General features: G+C 42.9%; 1 protein-coding gene across 3 annotated transcripts; it reads right to left on the bottom strand.

The window, feature by feature from the left end:
• Nucleotides 1-1,655: 1,655 nt before the first annotated feature.
• On the bottom strand, nt 1,656-22,650 carry rasef (RAS and EF-hand domain containing). 3 transcript variants are annotated; one of them, XM_029124829.2, is made up of 17 exons: nt 21,980-22,644; nt 18,357-18,503; nt 18,035-18,125; nt 16,091-16,186; nt 15,443-15,538; nt 14,459-14,574; nt 12,670-12,738; nt 11,890-11,968; nt 10,855-10,931; nt 10,041-10,332; nt 7,387-7,506; nt 6,842-6,989; nt 6,052-6,133; nt 5,777-5,891; nt 4,666-4,785; nt 4,147-4,223; nt 1,656-3,737 (listed from the first exon to the last, which is right to left on the bottom strand). In XM_029124829.2, exons 1-17 carry the CDS (start codon nt 22,294-22,296, stop codon nt 3,635-3,637), a joined length of 2,145 nt encoding a protein of 714 aa, XP_028980662.2. In that variant the 5' UTR covers nt 22,297-22,644; the 3' UTR covers nt 1,656-3,634. The 3 variants fall into 3 exon arrangements, with proteins under 3 accessions (XP_028980662.2, XP_028980663.2, XP_028980664.2); XM_029124830.2 differs by having other exon boundaries at nt 15,461-15,538; nt 21,980-22,643; XM_029124831.2 differs by lacking the exons at nt 1,656-3,737; nt 4,147-4,223 and having other exon boundaries at nt 4,672-5,277; nt 21,980-22,650.
• Between the last annotated feature and the right edge of the window lie 229 nt (nt 22,651-22,879).

Genomic DNA, 22,879 nt, shown 5'->3' with positions numbered 1-22,879 from the left:
GCTTGGTATTTGGGGATAGGCTGGTGTTGGGGGACAGCCTGGTGTTGGGGGATAGGCTGGTTTTTGGGGGCAGCCTGGCGTTGGGGGAGTTCATTGAAGAGGAAAAAGTCCACAGTTGGCCCAGAGGTCATTGTTTGGCTGCTGGCCTCCACAAACACCTCTGACCTCTCCAGATGGTAACCTCATGACCCCCAGCAACCCGAAAGCAAGCTGCTTGACAACGTTAATTGACTAATTTTACTGTGTGTTTGTACTACACTGTGTGTGTGTGTGTGTGTGTGTGTGTGTTGTATGGACTGTCTGTATGAGATACAAAGACAATCTCTTCTGTTAATTTCCTCTCTTCCTTACCTGTGGAGACTATCTGCTGTTAGCACTGGGAACGGAATGCAGGTTGGTGAGAGAAGCTGAATGGGAAAAGCAGTGAAGCGTTGAGGAAGAAAGGGAGGTGGAAAGTTCTCGGGCGGCTCTGAAACTGTGCCGAGGAAGATGACTTAACTGTGGTGACGGGGCGGCCAATCCACGTCACAGTGTCTCTTCAGGCCAGCGGGGGTATTCATTACCCAACAACAGGAAATTAGGTCATATATTCACTCAGTTTGGTGACCGAATTCATTATGTTGTTTTATATGTTCACGCTCATGGTTGAATAAAATCAGTGTGTCAATGAGGCCGAAAGGAGTGGAGTTGGAGACAACATGAAGTGGTTGGAGGCCGAATGGATTGCGGAGGAGACAGTATGAAGAAGAAGGAGGCAATATGATTTGGGTAGGAGGCACTACCAGGCTAAGTCGGGTCGGAGGCTGAACGTGGAGGTGACAGTACGAAGTCGTAGGAGGCGGCATTCAATTAATTTTCTCTGCGTTGCCCGCAGAGACCGGAATTTACACAGAAAGTTTAGGGCTGCTGATTTAGTTCTTCCGCGTCACACAACCCGTAGTAACTGGTAGCAATGCACGGAGACGTCTCCTGGCCGCCATCAACCCCTCCCTCAACCCACAGTAGCCAGCTACTCCGTAACAGCAGGACAAACCCCAGTGGACGCAGCGGTCGTTATATTGTTATTACCGGCATCTCATAAAGTCATCTGAAGGAGCACCGGGCAAGGGTCAAAACCATTCACAGACGACGACGTAGCGGGAATCAGCTCGCGGGGCGTAAATGGGAAAGACCTTGTCGATGTCGGCTTACGACATGCCGCAGTTCCGCCCACGTCGAATTAATGAGTCCATTCCGAGCATTAACCTTTCCTGCTACACATTTGCGAATATTTAATTATCCCCCCTGCCTGCCCCCACCCCTGTTGTTTGACAAATGACTAGGTTCGCCTCATCAAGCCCATGACAATGTTAGCAGATGGGAGGCGGCGCTGGGCTCTGTGCCAGCCCTCATGACACCAACCGGCTGGATAAACGCTGGCATATGCTGCAGTTATCAAGACAGCTCTAAGCCCGCTAGTAAACAGTAAGGGAATATGGGTGACTCGAGTGTCCTTTGCAATCAAACTTGGTGGAATAGTCTCCCCCTCAGCGATTTTGTGGACATTCAGTTTGTGTGAGAGCGTTGCATATTATTTCAAAGACAAACCACCTAGGCCTCAGCTGGTTGCCTGGAAAAAGGAAGCAATCTGACAAGGTTTTTGTTTATGCATTTTATTTTTATAAATCCCTTTTGAGCATGACTATACTAAAGGCTCAGTCAGGCAAATGGACCGGTGTGGGCTCACAATGGCATCATCAGAGACCGGGGAGGGGTCCTTTTATAATGGGCCCAATGGGCCAACTCTAAAACTACATAAAACATATATTAATAGTAACTATTTTGATTACCAAATATACACAGACATAAAATGTGCCTACCTATACACACACACACACACACACACACACACATACACACACACCCTACACATTGCTCTTGGCTCCTCCAATCAGAAATCAGTCATACAGTTTGCTAAATTGACATCATCTGAACATTCCCTCCATGTCCAGTTTCAGAAACTGTTCCTGGGTGTTTCAGACAATGTACCTGGGCGCCTTTAGATACTTCTTTAAGCACAGTGGTTTCTACCTTTGGTAATCCAGTACTCAACACAGAAGCACACTTGATTCAACCTGTCAACTGATTAGCAGGTAATCAGTAAGTGGAATCAGTTATGTTTTGTTTACAACATAAATGTGCGCTGTTGTAGCTACTTTAGGGGCAGTGCTTGGAAACACTGATTTAACAGACCCTTTAATCCAGAATGACTTACTGGAGCAGTAAGTGGTAAGTGTCTTGCTCAAGGCCAGAACAACACATTTTTCACCTTGGCTTCTAGGATTCAATCTAGCCAATATTAGGTTACTAGTGCCTAAACTGCCAGGCTTCTTGCTTTCCCATCTCTCACTCTAATTTCACAGAACCACAATGAGATCTGTCGATGTTAAATTAACTGTAGGTCCTTCATCTACACCGGCCACTTCAGTGGTAAACCGGCATCTTCCATCTTCCGTATAAAAACCATTCCTCAACTCTGCTTGGACCTCTGTGGCCTCTACCCAACACATGTACACTGTATGTGTCTCTCTGCGAGTGTAGCCAGTCCAAACAGAGGCAGGGGCCTTCGGACATCAGTGAGTGTCCAACAGAAAATGCAAAGGCTTACTTGCATAGTGAGGCTGACTTGATTAAATCAACAGTTGTTTCATGCTTAGATTGTTATGGGTGAACTGATGTACTTAGGGAAGGTGACCACCCAGCAACTCTTGAGAAAAGCCACTTCTTGTGGTCAGTTGTCTCTCGAAACTCAAGGCTGTGCATACTCAAGAGGCTAGCACATCATCTCAAACCCGACTGAAAGTGTCATCCCTAATTGGGAATATTAGAAGAAAGATTTAAAATAATGTAATATACTAATAAAAAAATAATTATCAGCAGAGACCGTTTCCCTCTTGTTGAAGAAAACGGTTCCCATTGTTTGGAACATTATGTTACATACCTCTGACATAACCTTTTTTTCCCAGAGTGTAATATTATGTACTATATTAGTGTGAGTTTCAATCCCACTCTCTCTGATGACCCTGAGAGTGTGGGGTCACAGCCCATGCTCCCAGGATCTGTAAATAAGTGAAGTAAATTGTCTTGCTTAAAGGCAAAACATTATGTTTTTTTTCCTTTTCGGCTCTGTGATACAATATCGAAGCCTTTTAAAAAGAAAATTTGTCAGAAACCTTGACTGCTAGGCTATCTGCTACCCTTCAAGATGGCATGTCTCTTTGTTAACATCCAAATGTGGAAGTCACAGGCACTGTCTTTCTATTTTGCCTGTTAACAGGAATGTTTGGTTCTTGGGGACCATTCAGAGAGTGCTTCATCATACCGAGTTAAAACAGAAGCAGTCAACACTTAGGCACAAAAACACATGCATAACACGAAAACACTAACAGTCTTAGAAACAACTCAACATGAGTGCTTTTGTAGCATTATAACAAGGGCTGTTGATGTCATAAGAGAACCAGCGGACCTGCTGTTCCACTGCTGTGGCATTCCAGAAGTGGCATGGTTTTCCTGGTCCGCTGTAGAACACTGTTTTCTAGCTGTGTGGTCTTCTGTTGCCTGGTTACCCCAGTGGGCTTCCTGTTTGACTCATTCTTCATGCGCAGCAGGTGGCACCAGACATCTTCTTGTTGGGACCTTTGTGGAGGTTCGTCACAGTCTCCTTGTTCTTACCTATATGGGCCTGCTTGGTCACCTTTCTGACAGGCAGATATAGAGACGGAGAGAGAAAAATAGGAAAAAGAGAAGTATGAGTAAGAAATAAAAGGGTTGGCACTGGACACTAGAGGGCAGCAAAGCTTCACAGGTTGTACTAAATCAGATGTTCCCCAACCTTTTGGGTTCCTAAAATACCAATATAATTTATGCTCTTCCCAGGGCACACCCTCATGAGCATTTTACCAGTGAATCTATGGTGTTGTGAGTCTTCTCTAGCACACCTCATGTAAGGACCAAGTGCTCCCAGAGGGTTTTAATACCCCTGGTTGGGAACCACTAATCTAGATGTAGGTTCCGTGAGAACCCTTGGGAAAACATCCCCATCAAAACGTTCCCGTACACTAAGCAGAGATAAAACAGAGAGGATGACGAGGGGCTCCTCTCCCTCACCTGGCTAGGTGCAGCACAGCTTCTATGACATTAGATCCGTCCTTGGCGCTGGTCTCACAGAAGAGGGCGCTATACGACTGACAGGAAACAACAACAACAGAGGAGGCGTGACATTTAGTTGACGTGCCTAAGCAAAACCGCCGGTCCAATTTTCTCGGGGCGATTAAAGTGATTGTAAGTCGCTACGGGTACAGATAAATGACCCAAAGGTGTATGTGACCCGGGTTAGGAGGTTGCCTGACTTTCTGCCTTTTATCTTAAGTCAAATTGAGTTTGGGATTTCCAAGGAATCCACAACCAAAAAGTCCAAATTGACTATATTGTAAAAATGAATAAAACCAAATATGTGCTTTTTGGTCATTATATAAGGTCTGAGTTATGCTTAATCTTGAACAGTGTGGTCACGGTTAAGGTTAGGTTAACAAAAAACTTAAAGAAGAGACATTTCAGAAAACATTCGTAGTTCCGGCCATAACAGCGACTTGTGGACTCGGTGAAGAGAGACAGGATGCTCCTCACCATGGACAGCTTCTCTCCGTAACTGGTGGGGATGCAGGAGGTCCCGTTCTGCAGAGCCTCCTGTCTCAGGTCACACTTATTTCCCACCAGCATGATGGGAATGTGCTCCTGGGACACATCCTGGACAGACATGGACAGACAGGACACACAGCAAGCAGCTGCTTGTCAACAGACTGTAAAACTATCTACAAACTTTCAATAAACTAACCGTGTGGAACATCTACAGTAGAAAACGGGGACTCTCAAAATTAAGTGTAACCGACACATATCGTCATCACGGATCACACAGCTTCGTACTGTAACACGTGACGCACACCAACGACACACTGCAACTACACACAACATCTACACACACACACACACACACACACAATACTGTTTTTTATCAATTGTTTGAAACACTAACTGAAGATCTACCAGGACGATGAAATGTCAAACGCCAAACTCTCGACACCCCAAACGATTCTGTCCAACGCGCGAGTGTGTACTAATGCACAGCACTCAATCAGGCCACTCAACACATTCACAGTTTCAAATGCAGGATTTTACCGACCGGACATCTATTCCAGAATGTTCAAAAGGACTATGTAACAGAACACACTTCCATACAGGCTGCATGTAGGAACAAGGGAAAAACAGAGAGAGAACATGTGCAGTGTTTAGAGAGGTTGTGTGCTACTTGTCATTCTTTAAATTAGCCTAGACATCACGGCTGGTTTGGCAGACACAGACTAAGCCTAGTCCAGGACTAAGATCAAGCGCAATGGAGAATCACCATAAAGTTTGATTTTTTTTTTGTCCAGGTGTAGGTTTAAATCAGGGTCCTCAAAACTGGACCCATGTGTGGCTATTACTTCGATGACAATACATTTTTTTCATCAAACCCCTTAGCATTCCAAAACCACTATTGAATGTTTTACTGGATTGTACATCTATTGTATGTTTTAATGCTTTGTATATCTATTGTATTCACTCCAAGATGGCCGATCACCTAGTTGAGATGAGGTCAGTTTGAATTCCACCATGTTAAGCAACATGAGCACCTGGCAACGTGTTGCATAAATGAAAGCATAAAATCATCTAATGCATCGATAGAGTCAGTAAACGCTACCTGGATCAGGTCCACCCACTCTCGCACGTTGAGGAAGCTCTTTTCACAGGTCACGTCATAGAGCAGGAGGACGCCATCTGCCCGTCTGAAGTAGGACTTAGCAATGCTCCGGAATCTGACACACACACACACACGGTTTAAGGTCAACAAAGCATGACTACATACAAGACATCAGATGAAATGGATAAGCTTACTAGAAGACACACTTGAAGTAGATAAGATGTACTGTAATAGCAACAAATACCACCCCCCCGCCCCCCCCCGCCCACACACACCTCTCTTGGCCTGCCGTGTCCCATAGTTGTAGTACAGTGAGTTCTCCGTCCACCACCAGGGTCTTCATCTGAAAGTCCACCCCTGAGGAGGAACGCAGGTCGATAGTCACTGATCCAAACATCCCACTGACAGACACAAATGGGGAAAATCATGTGCTCCTCACCAGCCTGGGTAGGGTAATGTGGTCTTTACCAGGCAGAGTCGTGTCATGTTGGGTAGGGTAATGTGGTCTTTACCAGGCAGAGTTGTGTAATGTTGTGTTGTAATGTGTAGTTTGTGTAATGTGGTCTTAACCAGGCCAAGTCATTCTGTATCGGGTAGGATAATGTGGTATTTACCAGGTCAAGTTGTTCTGTATTGGGTAGGATAATGTGGTCTTTACCAGGTCAAACCATTCTGTGTTGGGTCAGTTGTTCGAATATGTCCCTGAGACCGAGAAGGTCAGTAGGGAATTCAGTAGGGAATGTGTGCATAGAATGATATAGAGTGTTGATAATGTGGGCAGGTGAAAGCTACAGATGGCATATCTTAATTTGACGCAGTTTCTCAGAACCAGAAAACAATCCAGAGGGAACAGGAAATGTTAAACAAAGAAGTGGCAACAGCCTTTTCATGATTATCCTATTCATATGGCCAAACACATCCCAAAACAACTGTTTTCTCCAAATGAAATCTCACACTGTCTCACACTCTGCAGCAGGTGGTTGTGGGAGGGGGAAGCACCTCTTTGCCCTGTGTTTTATCAAGTTAAGACACAACATCTGTAACAGGCTGCGCTGAGAATCTCACCCAGTGTGGCGCTGGTTGTCCCACGGAACTCGTTTTTGCACAGGCGTAGCAGGAAGCTGGACTTGCCCACTGCTGCGTCTCCTGCCAACACCACCCGATAGGCCTTTTCTGACGTCACACTGCTCAGGTCAGCTGACTCCTCCTTAACCTATACAGAGACCGATAGAACATACCTCGACTTTATCACTGCAGATAAATCACAATAATCAATATATAAATTAGGAGAGTATTTTTGTTCCATTTCACATGTATTACATGTGTGCGAGAATTTAGAAATGTGTTTTTTCACATCCCACTGAGGGACCTCTGAGAGACCTCATTTACCACAAACCCAGAGCAATTAGCAAGACTAAAAACGCCTTGCTCAAGGGCATATTTTTGACCTCATCTGCTCTGGGATTCGATCCAGCAGCCTTTCTGTCACAATCAAAACGTTCTTAATCGCTAGGCAACCTGCTGTCCCCAACACCGACATGAAGTCAAAATCTATCCACATCTCATCTCTTCCCTGTCCTCCCTGAACAGCCCTTCCACCAGTTCTGTACCTCTGTGGTGATGGCGGAGAGGGCTTTCCGCGTGGAGCTGGGTTGGCTGACCGGTTCGGAGGGTTTCCAGTCCTGGACCGAACCACTGTCTGATCCCATCTCATCCCGCATCTCTGCACCCTGACACAACAACACTAGCCCATAAACATCACTACACAAGTACAGTTATCAGGCCCAAAGCATGTGGTTGGTATTAGACGTGTTAATAATGAATTTCTGTGTGTGTGTGTCATTGTCAGTGTTTGTGTACATATACCGTACAGTGGATATAAAAAGTCTACACACCCCTGTTAAAATGCCAGGTTTTCATGATGTATAAGAATGCGACAAAGGTAAATCATGTCAGAACGTTTTCCACTTTTGATGTAACCTATAAAGTGAACAATTCAATTGAAAAATAAACTGAAATCTCAGAGGGGGGAAAATGAAAAATAAAAACCTTAACATTCAAACTCATGTTAAATAGAAGTCATTACACATCTGCCATCATTTAAATTGACTCTGATTAATCACAAATAAAGTTCAGCGGTTCTTGTAGGATTTTCCTGACATTTTCTTAGTTGTATCTCAGAGCAAAAGCCATGGTCCGCAGAGAGCTTCCAACGCATTAGAGGAATCTCATTGCTGAAAGATATCAGTCAGGAGAAGAGTACAAAATAATTTCCAAAGCATTAGATATACCATGGAACACAGTGAAGACAGTCATCATCAAGTGGAGAAAATATGGCACAACAGAGACATTACCAAGAGCTGGACATCCCTCCAAAATTGATGAAAAGACCAGAAGAAAACTAGTCAGGGAGGCTTCCAAGAGCCCTACAGCAATATTAAAGGAACTGCAGGAATTTCTGGCAAGTACTGACTGTGTGCTACATGTGACAACAATCTCCCGTATTCTTCATATGAATGGGGTATGGGGTAGGGTGGCAAAACGGAAGCCTTTTCTTACAAAGAAAAACATCCAAGCCCGGCTGAAGTTTGCAAAAACAAACATCAAGTCCCCCAAAAGCACGTGGGAAAATGTGTTATGGTCTGATGAAACCAAGGTTGAACTTTTTGGCCATAATTCCAAAAGGTATGTTTGGCACAAAAACAACACTGCACATCACCCAAAGAACACCATACCCACAGTGAAGCATGGTGGTGGCAGCATCATGCTTTGGGGCAGTTTTTCTTCAGCTGGAACTGGGGACTTAGTCAGGGTGGAGGGAATTATGAACAGTTCCAAATACCAGGCAATTTTGGCACAAAACCTTCAGGCGTCCATTAGAAAGCTGAAGATGAAGAGGAAGTTAACCGTTCAGCACAACAAAGACCCAAAGCACACATCCAAATCCACAAAAGCATGGCTTCAGCATAAGAAGATTAAAGTTTTGGAATGGCCCAGCCAGAGCCCAGACCTGAATTCAATTGAACATCTGTGGGGTGATCTGAAGAGGGCTGTGCATAGGAGATGTCCTCGCAATCTGACAGATTTGGAGCGCTTTTACAAAGAAGAGCATCAAGATGTGCCATGCTAACAGAATCCTACCCAAAAAGTGTGCTGTAATAAAATCAAAAGGTGCTTCAACAAAGTATTAATTTAAGGGTATGCACACTTATGCAACCAGGTTATTGTGAGTTTTTTATTTTTCCCCCTTTGTTTTTCAATTGAATTGTTCACATTATAGGTCACATTAAAGGTGGAAAAAATGATTTATCTTCGTCTCATTCTTTTACATCACAAGAACCTGGCATTTTTACAGGGGTGTGTAGACTTTTTATATCCACTGTATCTACACTGAACAAAATTATAAACGCAACACCTTTGTTTTTGCCCTCATTTATCATGAGCTAAACTAAAAGATCTAAGACTTTCTCTATGTACAAAAAAAGGCCTATTTCTTTCAAATATTGTTCACAAATCTGTCTAAATCTGTGTTAGTGAGAACTTCTCCTTTGCCAAGATAATCCATCCACCTCACAGGTGTGGCATATCAAAATGCTGATTAGACAGCAGGATTATTGCACAGGTGTGCCTTAGGCTGGCCACAATAAAAGGCCACTCTAAAATGTGCAGTTTAACTGTATTGGGGGGTCCGAGGGGGGTCCGAAAACCAGTCAGTATCTGGTGTGACATCTCCTTCGCATAGAGTTGATCAGGTTGTTGATTGTGGCCTGTTGAATGTTGGTCCACTCCTCTTCAATGGCTGTGCAAAGTTGCTGGATATTGGCAGGACCTGGAACACGCTGTCGTATACGCCGATCCAGAGCATCCCAAACATGCTCAATGGGTGACATGTCCAGTGAGTATACTAGCCATGCAAGAACTGGGATGTTTTTAGCTTCCAGGAATTACAGATCCTTGCAACATGGGGCCGTGCATTATCATGCAGCAACATGAGGTGATCTTGATATGCCACACCTGTGAGGTGGATGGATTATCTCGGCATAGGAGAAGTGCTAACAAACACAGATTTAGACAGAGTTGTGAACAATATTTGAGAGAAATAGGCCTTTTTTGTACATAGAGAAAGTCTTAGACCTTCGAGTTCAGCTCATGATAAATGGGGGCAAAAACAAAAGTTGAGTTTATAATTTTGTTCAGTGTACATAATGCCTGCCTATTAACGTGTGAGCGTGTGTCTTATGTCATTGCCAGTGTTGTCTCCCACCAGGCAGTCAGTGTTCATGGCCGCCTTTTGTTCCTCCTCCTCCTCCTCGTCCTCATGCCCTTTAACCTCCTGCTCAGAGTCGTATCCATTGTGGGAGCCACGCAACGTGGACATGCCACTGTCTAGGCAGCTCTCGGGCAGGCTGTCTACCTCAAAGCTGCCCTGCATAGCCGGGTCACACAGGGCCAGGGCTAGGGTGTCAAGGCTGGCCCTCCGACGATGCAGAGAGCCACCAACACCACACAGGGCCCTCAGTGGATCGCCATCCTCATCCGCACCGGCCTGGTAGAACCTGGGAAGGAACAGATAGACAAACGCAGAGACCCCACTCAGTCAGCCACAACATCTACACGTTCTACTAGAAAGGAAAGCCTTTCCTGTCCACTGCTAAGCTACTTCCAACATCAAATTTTTTTTACTTTGCTCTACCGCTAAGCTAGCGCTAAGCACCTGCTAAAACATGCACTGCTCTGTACCGCTACGCTATCTTCGAAAGCCTGGTAAAACATGCACTGCGCTGTACCACTAAGCTAGCTCCGACAACCTGATAGAACATACACTAAGCAGTACTGCTAAGCTAGCTTCTACAATCTGCTAAAACATGCACTGTGCTGTACCGCTAAGCTAGGTCTAACCACCTGCTAAAACATGCACTGTGTTGTACCGCTAACCTAGCTCCAAGCATTTTGGTGTGCAAACACACATCTTTTTAAATCTCCATTTGCTCCTGCAAAAGCAGCAGCTACTCTTCCAGGTGTCCTGACAAAAAAATAAATAAAAACATGTTAAGAAACCTTGCTGCTGTCCGTCTTACCTTTCGAAGTATGGAGTTGAGTAGCAGATGCTCTTTCTTCTGCTGAGGGAGCTGACTGGGGAAGCACTGTTGCAACGCTGAAATACCACCAAAACATCACTGTTAAAATGTTGAAATAACACCAAAACATCACTGTTAAAACAGTGAAATACCACCAAATCATCACTGTTACTCCGCAGAAATACCACCAAAACATCACTGTTACAATGCTGAAATACCACCAAAACATCACTGTTACAACACTGAAATAGCTCCAAAACATTACTGTTACAACGCTGAAATACCACCAAAACATCACTGTTAAAATGCTGAAATAACACCAAAACGTCACTGTTAAAACACTGAAATACCACCAAATCATCATTGTTACTCCGCAGAAATACCACCAAAACATCACTGTTACAATGCTGAAATACCACCAAAACATCACTGTTACAACACTGAAATAGCACCAAAACATCACTGTTACAATGCTGAAATACCACCAAAACATCACTGTTAAAATGCTGAAATAACACCAAAACATCATTGTTAAAACACTGAAATACCACCAAATCATCACTGTTACAACGCTGAAATACCACCAAAACATCACTGTTACAACACTGAAATACCACCAAAACATCACTGTTACAACACTGAAATACCACCAAAACATTACTGTTACAACACTGAAATACCACCAAAACATCACTGTTACAACACTGAAATACCACCAAAACATTACTGTTACAACACTGAAATACCACCAAAACATCACTGTTACAACGCTGAAATACCACCAAAACATTACTGTTACAACGCTCATCCCAACTATCTGGTTCACTGTGTCCATGCACCTGGGTCCATGCACCTGGGTCCATGCACTTGGGTTGGTTGTTTTTCTTTCTGTTTTTGCATTGCATAATTACTGCTGCTTAAATGTTTGTTTCTACAATGGTGGCAACCATCCATTCACTCCAATAAAGCACCTGAATGAAGAAAGAGAGCATCTGCTAGTGCTGTTACCATGGCGTTGCAGGTGTTTGATCTCACCTTGTTGCTCTTACTGTGGGTGTTCTCCAGGGAGCTGCGCAGCCCGTCATTACTGTCATGGAGCTTCCTGTTAGCCGTCCTACAGATGAGAGGAGGGAAACCAAATTACAGTGGTCTCATTAAAATGCATTACGACAGGCCATGTAGTTCAATACCAACTGAACAACGAAACAAAAGCAAGGTCTCATCAGGCCTTTTGATTTCAGCTGTTGCCTCCAATTGGCATGAGATGGCAAATTTATGGAAAGAGGTGTCATATGAACGGAAGGAGGAAAACATCCATCATTGTGGAGTCGATGTGCACAAACCAATGTGTCAGGTTAAAATGAGGAACAAACAAAAGAGATTTCTTCCGTCAGGGCTGGGAGGTGAGTCAGCGATGTAGCTTGAGCACCACTCTGTTAAGTATTTACATCAATTAAAGGCAGTAGAAAAGACTGCAGGCCCTCGCTAAATCCACTTTTCACAGATGTTCTGGTGCTTTTGTTCCCAATGTAAAACCTTCAGACACTCCACAGCCCTCTGTGGAACCGGTTTGACACCTGATCCCAAAAGCAAACAAATAGTTCCAGAGTTGGAAAACCCCATCATTCCACTATCTCTTGAAGGGTTCCTGCTAATATGTTAGCATTTCTGTTTCTATGTCCGACAAGCACTCTAATTAGTCAGTACTGCTGCTGCAGGGGTGTCAGGTGAAAACTGTGATTGGACAGCGTTACAGATTGAATGTAATGAAAGCCCCGTGTTTGGTCAGTTCTGACATTTGTGTGTCAAACTCACAGTAAAACCTTTATCTGTCGCTCCAGGTTTTCCCTCTCCTCAGAAAACCCTCTCATCATTGCCTCGTCCCTGCAAGAAAGAACACAGTCACTCAAACATTTATATTACATACACTTTTGAAACACATACACAGGGACACAGGTGGCCACTCTGACATCACATACAACAAATCAATAAACACAAAATGAACTCTCAAAACACATACACAGAATCTCAATACACAGAACAGATTTTTTTGCCCAAAGGTTTGGAATATGAAACACCCTAGTGTCTATACTAGAATGTTTGGGGACATTATCCTGCTGTACAATAGAGCATTGTCCAATGAGATTGGAGGCATTTGGGTGTACTTTAGTACACAAGATGTTTCTGTATACCTCAGAATCCATTATGCAGCTGATCTCAGCTGTTGCATCATAAAACAATGTGAGCATCTTAAAAATCCCTTTCAAAATTATTTCACAGATGATTTGACCTTTTTGCTTCTCTACACCTTCTTCTTGCCATCACTTCGTTACGTATTTAACTTTGTGTCGTCTGTCTATTTTTCCAGAACTCCACAGGCTCCTTAAGGTACTGAAATCAGCCCGCCCTGTTTATGAAGATAACTAATGTTTTTGCACCTTGTAAGGCAAGGCAAGTTTATTTTTAAGAACACATTTCATACACAGGGCATTTCAAAGTGCTTCACATTAGGAAATTATAGGAATAATAGAAATAATAGAAATGAATTTATCATAAAAGCATGTCAATAAAAATCATATTTAAGATTGCTAAAAGATGATTAAAAGATTAATAAAAGGTAGAAGAAAACAAAGGATAATAGGCAGATTTTGTTATTAATTGTACGTGGCTACTGAAATTCAGATTAGAATCCATAATTACCCCAAAATGGTTAACTTGGCTTTAGTCTTAAGCAACAGTGTGTCAAGGTAATTACTGACTATAAGTCTCTTGGCTTTGGCACCAAAGATAATTATTTCAGTTTTATCTTGATTTAGTTGCAGACAGTTTTTGTACATCCAATAAATGATTTATTTAAGTTACTGGCATAATGAGTCTATGGGACCATGGTGATTAGATGAGAGAGCTATGTAAATTTGGGTGTAATCTGCATTATTATGACTGGGCTAACGGTAACATATGAACATTGAATAAAATAGGGCTCATGCAATCCGCGTTCTATCATTGTCATTAATGACTGATTTATATTCTCCGTGCCGGCTGGGGGATTTGACCTGACAACCTGTCATTCACGTTTTACCATTACACTTCCTGCTGCTCCAAAATCTTTATTTACACAAATAACCTCAAAGAAAAGCTGATAATATAACCTCAAATTAATTTAAAAAAGACAAAAAACTAAACCCCAAAAAAATTACGGTGTATTAACAAAACAAAATCACAAACATGAACCCGCAAAAACCACTGGTATCATCCAATAAAACAGAAGTCACTTCAATATTCTTGAAGAATCAGCACGTTGAGAATATGGACTTTGTTTGAATGGGATCAGAGGCCCTGTGTGAAACCTATAGCCGCAGCCTGGTTGCCAAGTAACCACATTGTGAGAGTCTGTGTGAGTGAGGTCACACCAGGATATCCTGTTACAGGCCTTGCAAACATATTGCCACCCTGGGGAAGGAGCAGCCAGGCATGCAGACACTCTGACCTGGGGCCTCTATCCTCGCTGACAAACTGATTACCTGGCCGGCTGACTGGTTGGGTGGCTGGTCGACAGAGATGAGTGCCTTTCTGTGTCGGTGTGTTGTGTTTGCACATCTCTCACCGCTCTAAGTTGATGCTGTGGTCCGTCAGGTCGCTCTTCAAAGAGTCCAGTTCACTCTGCAGGAAGGCTATGTTGGTGTGAGACTGCATCAGCTCCTGCTTTAACCGCTGGTTCTCCTAAGGAGAGACAAACAGAGAATGCTACCTTGCCCTGAACACAGTCGCAAAATACCTGACTACTGAAACTGACCCAAAATCAGGCAGATTATGTAAAGACAAGAGAAGGGCTGCCATAAACCGATCTGGCCATTGAACTCAAGAGAAGATTAACTACAGTGAGTTCATACTGGCCACAAATTTAGGTGGAAATGGAGCTGTGTTTGGTAAACCTCCTGCTAAATGTATGACCAAATTAAAGGCCATACAGACCCACAAAAAACAACGTTGATAAACTCCCACATCGGTAAAGTGAAACACTGCAATGTTTCATCAAAGCAGTAGAATTTGTGACCCGTTGTCATAAGAAAAGAGCAACTAGTTCAAAAAACAGATTCATCTCTTTATACATTGCCTACAGAAAGACAACAGTCCTTTTAAACTTTTCAAAGTCGTGTCAGTGGATGTTTTTCTTTGAATGTGGTTTCTGTTATCCTTTACATTGCCCACAAGCTCTGCAAGACTCACAGAAACACTAGACACACAGAAACACTAGACACACAGAAACACTAGACTCACAGACATAAGCCTTCTGAAGCTTGCTTTGCGAGGCTAATGGAACAGAGAACCAAATCACAATTGTTTCTCCCTAGAAGTTCATACAAAACTGTTCTCTGATTATCGTCCCCATACTTTTCTGAACGCATTTCAGACACTTCTAACCATACTGGATTTATATTCTGTCAAACAATACCGTCAGACTGACAGATTTTCATAGCAAAAATAAAATAAATGAAAAAGTAAATATGGACAATTTATGACATTTCTTTTTTAACATGTGGGGTTGTGAAAACATTTGTTATACAAAAAGAAGGTTTCCCTGGACTACCTGGGAGACCCATCTCACCAGAGTCATCTCGTTGATCTTCCTCTTCAGTGTTGAGGACTCATCTTTCATGTTGATGTTGTTGTACTGTTCTTCAATCTGATGACGGAATACACATTATATCAACGTCTTCAATGTCTTGAAGCACAGAATCCATCATCAATTCTTCTTTACGTTCTTGTTAATAATTTAAAACATTTTTTTTCACTTTTTGAATAAAAAATGTGTGTGACAGTTTTTTGTATTTTTTTTCAATAATATCCTATTGCATTTTAATGGTACCCAATGATAAAATAAATGTATGCTATATTTTTGGGATGCATTTTAGTGTACATACACTTTAAAATGCGAAAAATATTTGTATACATATTTTGAACACATACATTTGTTAGAAAACATTATTTTCCATTTTATTTATGCTTAATTTTTATTTGAAATCCTATTAACATCTGTATTATTTTGCTTACAAAAACATATTTTGAAAAGGTTAACTATTTTGTGGGTTATCCAAAAACATCCAACTCTGTAGCAAACTTTCTGGTTAACTTCCCATCTTATCTATTTTCCTATAAAGTTATAAAATGGCTGTCAGTGGTAGTATTCTGACATTAGATTTCTACAACAGTAAATCAGGTACAACTCCAAACTCACCAACTTCATCTTCTGGATCTTGTGCTGCAACTCACACACCTCCGACTCATAGTGTCTCTTCAGTTCGCTCAGAGCAGCCTCGGCCCGCTTGGCCTCCTGATGACAACACAGTGGAACAACAGTTTAGTAACACACACCAGGGTAGGCTTCCGCAAAGACAGAAGACACGGCAACAGAGGCTGACGCCCATCAGGGGCAGTCAGAGCATCTGACCAGTGACCAAGAGGCTGTCAGATCAAAACCCACAGCTAATTAAAAATAAAACAAAACATGTTGTTCTGTCCCTGAGCAACTCAGGAGCAACTCAGGATCCCAGTTGGGAGGGGTTGGGTTAAAAACAAGTCACATTTCGATTGGACCTTGTATTCGATTGACAACTAGGTGAATTTAATAATTACTGTTCACTTATACTGCCAACATACAGAGGCATACTTCCAAAAACCACAACAACTATCCAAACACGGCCACTGTAGGTTTGTGTGTGTTTGTGCTTCAATTATATAGCTTCTCTGCGTTCCACTGATTAGAGTGTGCTATTTAAGAATGACACGTGTGTGTGTTTGTAGTCCAGTTCTATCACATCTCTATGTTCCCCTGATTAGAGGAAGAGGTGTTCTATTTTCGCACCCTGGGTATGGGGTGGGGCAAAGTTTATCCAGTGACATGAGCTCTTCTGGGAAATATCTAAAACAAGGGGATTCAGGAAACACAGTTATCTGCAGGTAATATCACATTATCACGGTACCTATACCGGTTGTTCAGAACGGCTTATTTTACAAACCGTGTAGTAGTAGCTGGAACGTGATGGTTTAAGCCCATGAGACTAATGTCTTGGGGTCGGGTATACAGGAAGCCATTCATTTTACAGAAAATAAATAAATTACCAATTAAAGTGTCCTTTCTCCTACTGACAGACTGTAACAGGCTGTAACAGACTTCCAGATGCTTCCTCCTCTGTGTGTGTGCGTGCGTGCGTGTGTGCGTGCGTGCGTGCCCGTGTGTGTAGGGCGAGAAAGTGAGTCCAGTCAGAGGAGTATAGGTGTGAGTGTCTTTCTGCGATAAAAAAGCAAACAGCAGCTGCACAACAAACATGTGACGCAGCTCACTTATATAATATGCACATACAGAAAATGGGAGATGCAACTTTTTTTCCCCCCAGACGCGATTAGAGATAATGTCCGGATTCCAGGAAACAGAGTGCTCAGGTACAGTACGTATGTGGATGGAGATTCCAGGAATATCTCTGTTTGACCGGATGGTGAAATAACTTTTAGACGAGAAGAGGGTGTGGTACAATACATTTACATCAGAGTACATTATTTCATTCTTTTATATGTTGTTATATTTTCAATCCTTTTTAATTATATATTAGACAGGATGGTGTAGGATGTAGGAGAGAGTTTCTGCTGAAAGAGCAGCGGGACAGATTGCAACAAATGCCACGGTGGGACATGTGCACTGGTGGTATAGACAGGTTTAGAAATTTGGAAAAACCAATGCCATAGACTATTTTATTCTCTGTACCTATAGACCAGGGGAAGCGCCTCACCAGACCGCCTAGCTCTCTGCCCTCAGGACTAATTATCAACCGGATGAAGATTGAGAAATGACAATAAAATGTGATCGATCGCAACCTCCCGAAATGACTCCAGCTGAGGGTCCTCTGAGTAATCTGATCCCAAGTCTGTTACTCTATTTGATGTGAGTGGAGAGAGGAGTTCCACCCCTCTTATCAGTCAATCCAAACAGTGGAGGAACACGAGCTCCTCACCACGGAAACATCCTGTTTCCAGGGATACAACGGCTTCACCGTAACTGTTTCCCCCCCATGGCACATCTCACACCTGCTACCTTAGTTTTGAAAGCCACCATCGTGCACGTGCGCCTGTCGGTGTGTGTGTGTGTGTGTGTGTCGGTGTGTGTGTTTGCCGGCGTGTGTGAGACCTGTTGGCGTGTTTTGTTCTCAGCTGCACGGATCCGTGTTTCCATCTCTTCTTCCATCTCACTGAGCTGCATGGCGGCCTTGTCCTGGGCTCTGAAACGGAACATAACAGCATTAGATATAGGTGAGGCTCAGTGGCCTTGTCAATGTTGACATAGTGATAGAATTGGGGTTCCTTTTAGTTTTCGGGTAAGGTTTAGGCTTAGTTAGGTTAATAGTGTTAGAATCTGGCTTTAGTGGTTACGGTCGGGGTTATAAGAAGGGTGGTTTCCTTTAATGGAAAGAAATGTGTGTGTGTGTGTGTGTGTGTGTGTGCTTGCATACCGTTTCACAGCCAGGGCCAGGTTCTCTATCTCAGCGTTGTGCTGTTTGATCTCACTGGTGAAGCTCATGATGACTCTTTCATACTGAGAAACCATCCTGGGCTCCGTCAAATGGATGTTCTGGTACAGCGTGGCAGCCTGCTCCCTTCTACAGACACAACACAGACACGCAGTCAGACAGACACAACACAGGCACGCAGTCAGACAGACACAACACAGACACGCAGTCAGACAGACACAACACAGACACGCAGTCAGACAGACATACACACAAACACGCAGTTAGACAGACATATACACAAACACGCAGTCAGACAGACATACACAGACAGACATACACACAGACATATACACAGGCAGACATACACACAGGCAGACATATACACAGGTAGACATACACACAGGCGGACAGATACACAGGCAGACAGATACACAGGCAGACAGATACACAGGCAGACATATACACAGGCAGACAGATACACAGGCAGACAGATACACAGGCAGACAGATACACAGGCAGACAGATACACAGACAGACATACACACAGACAGACAGATACACAGGCAGACAGATACACAGGCAGACAGATTCAAAGACAGACATATACACAGACAGACATATACACAGACAGACACACAGACAGACATATACACAGGCAGACAAGATACACAGACAGACATATACACAGACAGACATATACACAGGCAGACATATACACTGGCAGACAAGATACACAGACATATACACAGACAGACATATACACAGGCAGACAGATACACAGGCAGACAGATACACAGACATATACACAGGCAGACATATACACAGGCAGACAGATACACACACATATACACAGGCAGACATATACACAGGCAGACAGATACACAGACATATACACAGGCAGACAGATACACAGACAGACATATACACAGACATATACACAGGCAGACATATACACAGGCAGACATATACACAGACAGACATATACACAGGCAGACAGATATATTAGACAGCAAGTGAACATTCTGTCCTCAAAGTTGATGCGTTAGAAGCAGGAAAAATGGTCAAGCGTAAGGATCTGTGCAACTTTGACAAGGCCCAAATTGTGATGGCTAGATGACTGGGTCAGAGCATCTCCAAAACTGCAGGCCTTGTGGGTTGTTCCTGGTCTGCAGTGGTCAGTATCTATCAAAAGTGAAGCTGGCCCATGTGGTCCAATTTAACAGTAGCTCAAATAGCTGAAAATGTTAATGCTGGTACTGATAGATGCTGATACTGACCCCTGCCACTGCCGAAAGCACCTACAATGAACACGTGAGCATCAGAAACTGGACCAGAATCAGAGAAGTTCCTCACTGGCCAAGTCAATCTCCAGGTTTAAGTGTCTATAAATTTGATGAAGATGTGACAAATAATGCAAAGATACCTGAAACAAACAAGATAGCCAGTGTCTGGAGGGGTCAGTGGTTCACAGACTACGATATAATACCAAATACTAGACATGGTGTAAGTGCTTCATTTTGCCATTATATTACATCAGGTCCAAAACCTTCGGTGCTCTTAAAGAGAGAGACTTTGTATAAAATGTGTTGTCGTTTCTAAGTTTAGTCATTGTGGGCAACGTTCCATGTATCCAGGCTATTTTTAAACTTAAGTAGATTAAACAGCCAGGGGTTTAAAAAATAAACCTGTTCATCGATATAACAACATTTAGGAATGCACATAAACCTTTTAATGAAGGTTTAAAAAATTCTTACCCCGATTTTAACAATAATTATTAAACTAATTATTATTAATTGGGTCGTTTTTTTACCTGCCCGATACAAAAAATAACTATTTCAGGGCTGTGGTCTAACTGGTTCAGATGGGTAAAGGTATGTGTGGGTGTGTGTTTTTGACCAGATTATAAGCTCTAAGCATATAGACACACTGTCCTACAGTCAACAACTCCACGAAGACACATAACGTCAGTAGTAAATGCCACAGGTCACATGACCAAGGTCTTAAAGAGATAACATCTTCCTTCACTCACCAAGACCTTTGCAACTAACAAAATATATAGTTTTAAGCGTCCTGTTTTGGTCTGGATGGGTAATATGTTTTTAATGTTTACATAATATATGAATAGAATCACTTAGATACATCAATTAGCCATGAAATTACATAGGGTTAAGTGACATAGGGTTAGGTGACATAGGGTTAGGTGACATAGGGCACAAATCGGCGCATACATGACATCGTTTTCGGGGACCCTTCTTGCCACTTTTTACATCCAGTGGCCAAAAATCGTGAGCCTAATCTTTAAGTCGTATCTTTAACTGACAAAAATGAAATCCTGGGGGAGGCAACAGCATGGTGACCGGTTTTGCTGGACCTAAATCCTGGGTGGATGAGGGCTTATCCTGGGTGGATGAGGGCTCATCCTGTGTGGATGAGGGAATTAAGAGCAGGGAATGAAGTAAAGTTGATCCTTCAAGGATGCACTGGGCACATGAAATCACTGTGTCAATGCATGCCCACCCGCTGTAGCGTGTCCACAAGCGTCTCAGTCCCATGTCCAGGGGGTCTCTCTAATTGTCTCTCTCCCTCGCTCCCTCTTTTCATTTCATAATCTGTCAGGGGGTACTAACTGCAATGGTTCCTTGCTCTCAGGGCTCATTTGGCGGCAAGCATTTCTATTTCTATTGGAGCAGTAAGATACCTGATATACTAGAGACAAACTTCCCGGAGTAAGACACACATTGATGATTTTGGGTAAAGATTAGCAAAAACAGACTGTATACAGATAATTAGTTCAAATAATGAGATATATTGTGTGCCTAGAATGTTAATCATGGTTATTTTAAACAAATACAATTGGATTAAGGAATTAAAAACGCAGAAACAGATTGTAGTCATAACTATTGGGACCTGCTTTCATCAAACTTCCCAAATAACAACACGGAAACTCTTACAATTAAACAATTCAATACAATTCAATCCATTAGTAGCCAAACATCAGCCTTCTGTTAGTGACAACCAGGTTTTGGGCTAAAATATCCTGAGACTTGGTCCATGAGGCTGTTGACCTTAACAAGAGCCCGGGTCTGTTTTTGAAAAGCAAAAACAGCCGGACAACTTCAAAGTTCTGTCACCACATGAAGTAAAAGGTACTTTTCTGCATGTGCTTCTGTTTTTCAACACCAATCCTAACATAGAAAATTATTTTCACGTAATCTGACCACAGCAGAGCCAGCAACTGATACAGCTATCAGACAATATTACTGACATTGTTTGGAAAACCAAACAGAACCAACTTTATGACTATTGATACACATACACGCGTGTATGTGTACACAAGCGCGCGCCTACACACACTAAGGTTGAGCTGATAATCACATCTGGCCAACAGAGCGGAAAAAGTTTGGAAGCCGGAATAGTTGAACAGGTTGAAAAAAACACTACAGATGTAGCCAGAAATATTGGGTGTATACAATACTGGGAGTATATATACATAGAACAATATTATTAATCCAAATTACAGAAACCCTCTGTTTATGCTTTATGTAGTTTATAATGCCCAGGCAACCCTAACGCCTACGGTATTATTAAGGCTGTACAAATTGCTTATAATGTCCATACTTGACCTGGGTATGAACTTGGCATGGTCGCCAAGCCGGGTTTGGAAATCTTCCCAGGCCTGAGATGAAACTTCCCAAGTATCGCTATCGGTTTCCCCTTCAAACACTTGCTCCGAGATCCCGTGGAAGCCGCTAATGAAGTCCGCTAGATCGATTGTCCCGTCTCGGTCAATGTCCAGTTTAGAAAATATGTGTTCTCTCTCTGACGGTGGGACATTGAGCTCTGAGCAGATTTTGATGAACTCGTCTTTTTCAATTTTTCCAGAATTATCCGCATCACAAGCGTCAAAAAGAGAACACAGACTCTCTCTGTCCATAGCCATGCCTGGTAACGACACGGTTTAGGCAGAGTGGAAAGCCCCGCCAAACAACTACCGCCGAAATAACCCAGGGAATACCAGTACGGGCAACAAAAAACAACCAAAAGTTTTCAAAAGTCCCTTCTAGACTGTTATCGAAGTCTTTCTACGCCTTGTCGGAAGTTAAACCCAATTGTGAATTATTTCCAGGATGACTTCGACCGCTTTAGGCCAACCATATTAATGTGTGCGTCTTGTGTCAGTGCCGTATATCAAATAGCTGTAGAGAGGCTGTCTTGCCAGGTAAACCAATACAGTGGAGGTGGAGCACGAGCACGGGGGCAGACGCGGCTATTTGAGCACTCAGTGAGGCTATTTCAGCACTCCGTCTCGTGTCAGCCTCTCAGCTAGAGAAACAGCCACAAAACACACAACGCCCGGGCGTCCGGCCAAGTGCAGTAACAGAATTACCTGTTATCGATTGAATAAACGAAACACATCTAAACACCTTCCGTTTCCATAGAGATGATCTTGCCCCTTCTTGTCTCTTACTTTTAGAGAACATGGGGAAACGTTGAATAGCAATCAGTATGTAAAAGAACAATCA

The sequence above is a fragment of the Esox lucius genome, chromosome 13 (genome assembly GCF_011004845.1).
Source record: "Esox lucius isolate fEsoLuc1 chromosome 13, fEsoLuc1.pri, whole genome shotgun sequence".
Classification (NCBI taxonomy): domain Eukaryota; kingdom Metazoa; phylum Chordata; class Actinopteri; order Esociformes; family Esocidae; genus Esox; species Esox lucius.
The sequence above is the reverse complement of the archived record's forward strand: the minus strand, read 5'-3'. Positions and strand labels throughout refer to the sequence as shown.